The 2,458-nt window shown below is 62.0% G+C and overlaps 1 protein-coding gene across 1 annotated transcript; it reads right to left on the reverse strand.

The window, feature by feature from the left end:
* Nucleotides 1-1,411: 1,411 nt before the first annotated feature.
* LOC107301961 (WW domain-binding protein 1) lies at nucleotides 1,412-2,455 on the reverse strand (the record flags this gene model as incomplete). The annotated part of the gene is made up of 3 exons (XM_015831103.1): nucleotides 1,412-2,031; nucleotides 2,120-2,284; nucleotides 2,371-2,455. Coding segments are annotated over 3 exons (870 nt in total), but the record flags the coding sequence as incomplete, so codon positions are not given.
* Between the last annotated feature and the right edge of the window lie 3 nt (nucleotides 2,456-2,458).

Here is a 2,458-nt window from a genome sequence, read left to right on the forward strand (position 1 = left end):
AGGAGGCTGCCAGGCTGTACCACGAGCTGCGCACCAACGTCATTGGCAACGTCCTCCAGCAGTACCTGGACTCTGGCTATGTTTGGGAGCAGTATAACGACCGCACAGGCCGGGGGCAAGGGTGTTACCCCTTCACAGGCTGGTCAGCTCTGGTTGTGCTCATGATGGCAGAAGAATACTGATCGGCCTGCTGGTGGGCTTGCATCCCTGGGCAGCTCGGCTGGAGTGGCCAATGCGGGGTTCTGGCAAAGGGACACAGGCGTTGACCTTTTCCTCTGCCCTGCTTCAGGGGTTGGCATTCCAACTCGGAGAGTCTGGTGGGCAATGCCTAAATGTAAGAAATTTCATATTGAAATAAAGCCGAGAGCCTAAAAGTTTTAGCTCCCTTCCTTTGGAAGCATGGGCAAGAAAGGCATTGCTAGTTTTTGAATGGCTGAACAGGAGGGGGTGGTGAAAAGGCTGCTCCGTATGGCCCTATACAAATGGGGGGGGGGTTACTGCTCCCACCAAGAGATAAAAGCCTCCGCACCGCAGGGGCTTAAGGAGCAGCAGCTGCTCTTCCACACAATCTCTGAAGCCCATAAAGCACAACTCACTGATTTGTGCTGTCCAGCTGGCACTTTGCCTTCTGTGCACTTGAACTTAGCCAGAGGTGGGGAGGCAAGACTTGGGAGAAGTCCCATCTTGTGAGAAAGGGAGGTTTAAAAGGATGACCATGTCAAAGATATTTAAACTGGGCAAAGGTAAGAAGAGTGTGCTGGTTGGCACATTAAACCCAGTTTGGTAAGAACGTTTTCCATGCCCAGTTTAGAGTAGCTTCATTTGATGAACCAACCTGGCAGGCAGCTCCTCCAGAAGATCCACACAATGCCTGGTGTTACATTGCTTTCCCCCCCCACACACACACACACAATGGAAAGTGCCTCCATCAGGGTTTTCCATGTCTGTTTAATAAGAAGCACACAGTGCTACCAGGTGCTGGTAGGACACTGGCCGACGGGAAGGCCAGCTCCCCGCTCCCAGGGCAGAACAGGTGTTGGCAGCAGCCATCTCTTCATGCAAAGAGCAAACCCCAGTGCAACCTGGAAATGGGGAGGGACTGAGCCTTCACCTATGCCATGCCTTACATCAAAGCTGGAGCACAGCAGGAACCACACATACACACGTACAGAGCTATCACTATAGTTATGATCCAGCACGCAGCAGCTGCTGCCAAGGGCTCTGGGTTCCTGTCCCAAGGAGGGAGCGGAGCAGTAATGGCAGAGCAGGAAAGGACCAAAGAGACGTCCCTATGGCTGGGCAGAGAAGTGAGGGTAAGGCGGTAATCCTCCACAGTGATCAACAGCCAGCCAGGCTGCCCTGGCGCTCAGTCTCCAAGGTGGGTGGGGCAGCCAAGCACAAGAGCCCCACTTCAGACAGGCAACGTCGGTGAGGGGGGCAGCTCCTCGGCGCCCCCTTCTGAGGGCTCCCCCTGCTGACAGCCGGCTGCCCCTTTGGCAGGCAAGTGGGCACCCTCCTCCTCCTCGCTGTCCTCGCCTGCAGCCTCTTCCTCGTCTTGGCCCCGGCCCACCTCGATCCCGGAGTCCCCCGTCAGGCGCCGGTGCCGCGCGTGGCTACTCTCTTCCCGGGCGTCGGGCCCCTCCTCCCCCTCGGAGGGGCGCCGCGAGTCGCTTTCGAAGAGCTCCACGCTGGAGGAGAAGAGGGCGTGCTTGGGGGGGGCGGCAGCCAAAGGACTGCCCGGCGGGGCCGCCCGCTCCCAGCTGTCCCCCGCGGGGCGGCCGCAGCCCCCGTCGCCCTCGGCCTCCCCTTCGCTGGGGCTGCTGGCCTCGGTGGCCGACAGGGAGGTGCTGCTGGGGGAGGTCAAGCAGCTGGACTCGCAGGAGCAGCTGGAGGAGTTCTCGGAGCTGCCGGTCAGCGTCAGGGAGCCGGAGTCCCCGAGGAGGAGGACGGCGGCGCTGTAGGGGGGGGGCGGCGTGGCGGGGCGCCGGGCCACCTCATCGTAGGCCGGCAGCTTGAAGGAGGCCAGCATCCCTGCAAGGGAGGAGAGGCGCAGAGCTCAGGGCCGGGCAGGGGGGGTGAGGATGCCCCCCCTCCTAGGCGCGCAGGGCGAGCCACTCACGGAGGTCCCCCGCGGAGGGCGGCGGGGGGTTGCAGGCACCCTGGTAGGCAATGAGGTTGATCTCGCGCTGCCGCTGCTGCTGCTGCAGGCGCAACTTGGCGCGGCGGTGCCGGTAGGCGCAGCAACAGCTGAACAGGATCAGGACCGTCCAGAGCAGCCAGAACCCTGCGGGGAGGACGGGCGGTGAGCCGGGCGCGGGGATGATGAGGCCGCCGCACGCCCGTCCCCCCCCCGCCCCCCGCCCCGCTTACACCAGAGCTCGTAGTAGTAGATGCAGCAGCCGGTCTCGCCGCAGCAGTGGCCCGTCTCGCAGACGTACGGCTGGCTCTTCACGCCGGG

The sequence above is a fragment of the Protobothrops mucrosquamatus genome, unplaced genomic scaffold, assembly GCF_001527695.2.
Source record: "Protobothrops mucrosquamatus isolate PMUCROS unplaced genomic scaffold, P.Mucros_1.0 scaffold20846, whole genome shotgun sequence".
Classification (NCBI taxonomy): Eukaryota; Metazoa; Chordata; class Lepidosauria; order Squamata; family Viperidae; genus Protobothrops; species Protobothrops mucrosquamatus.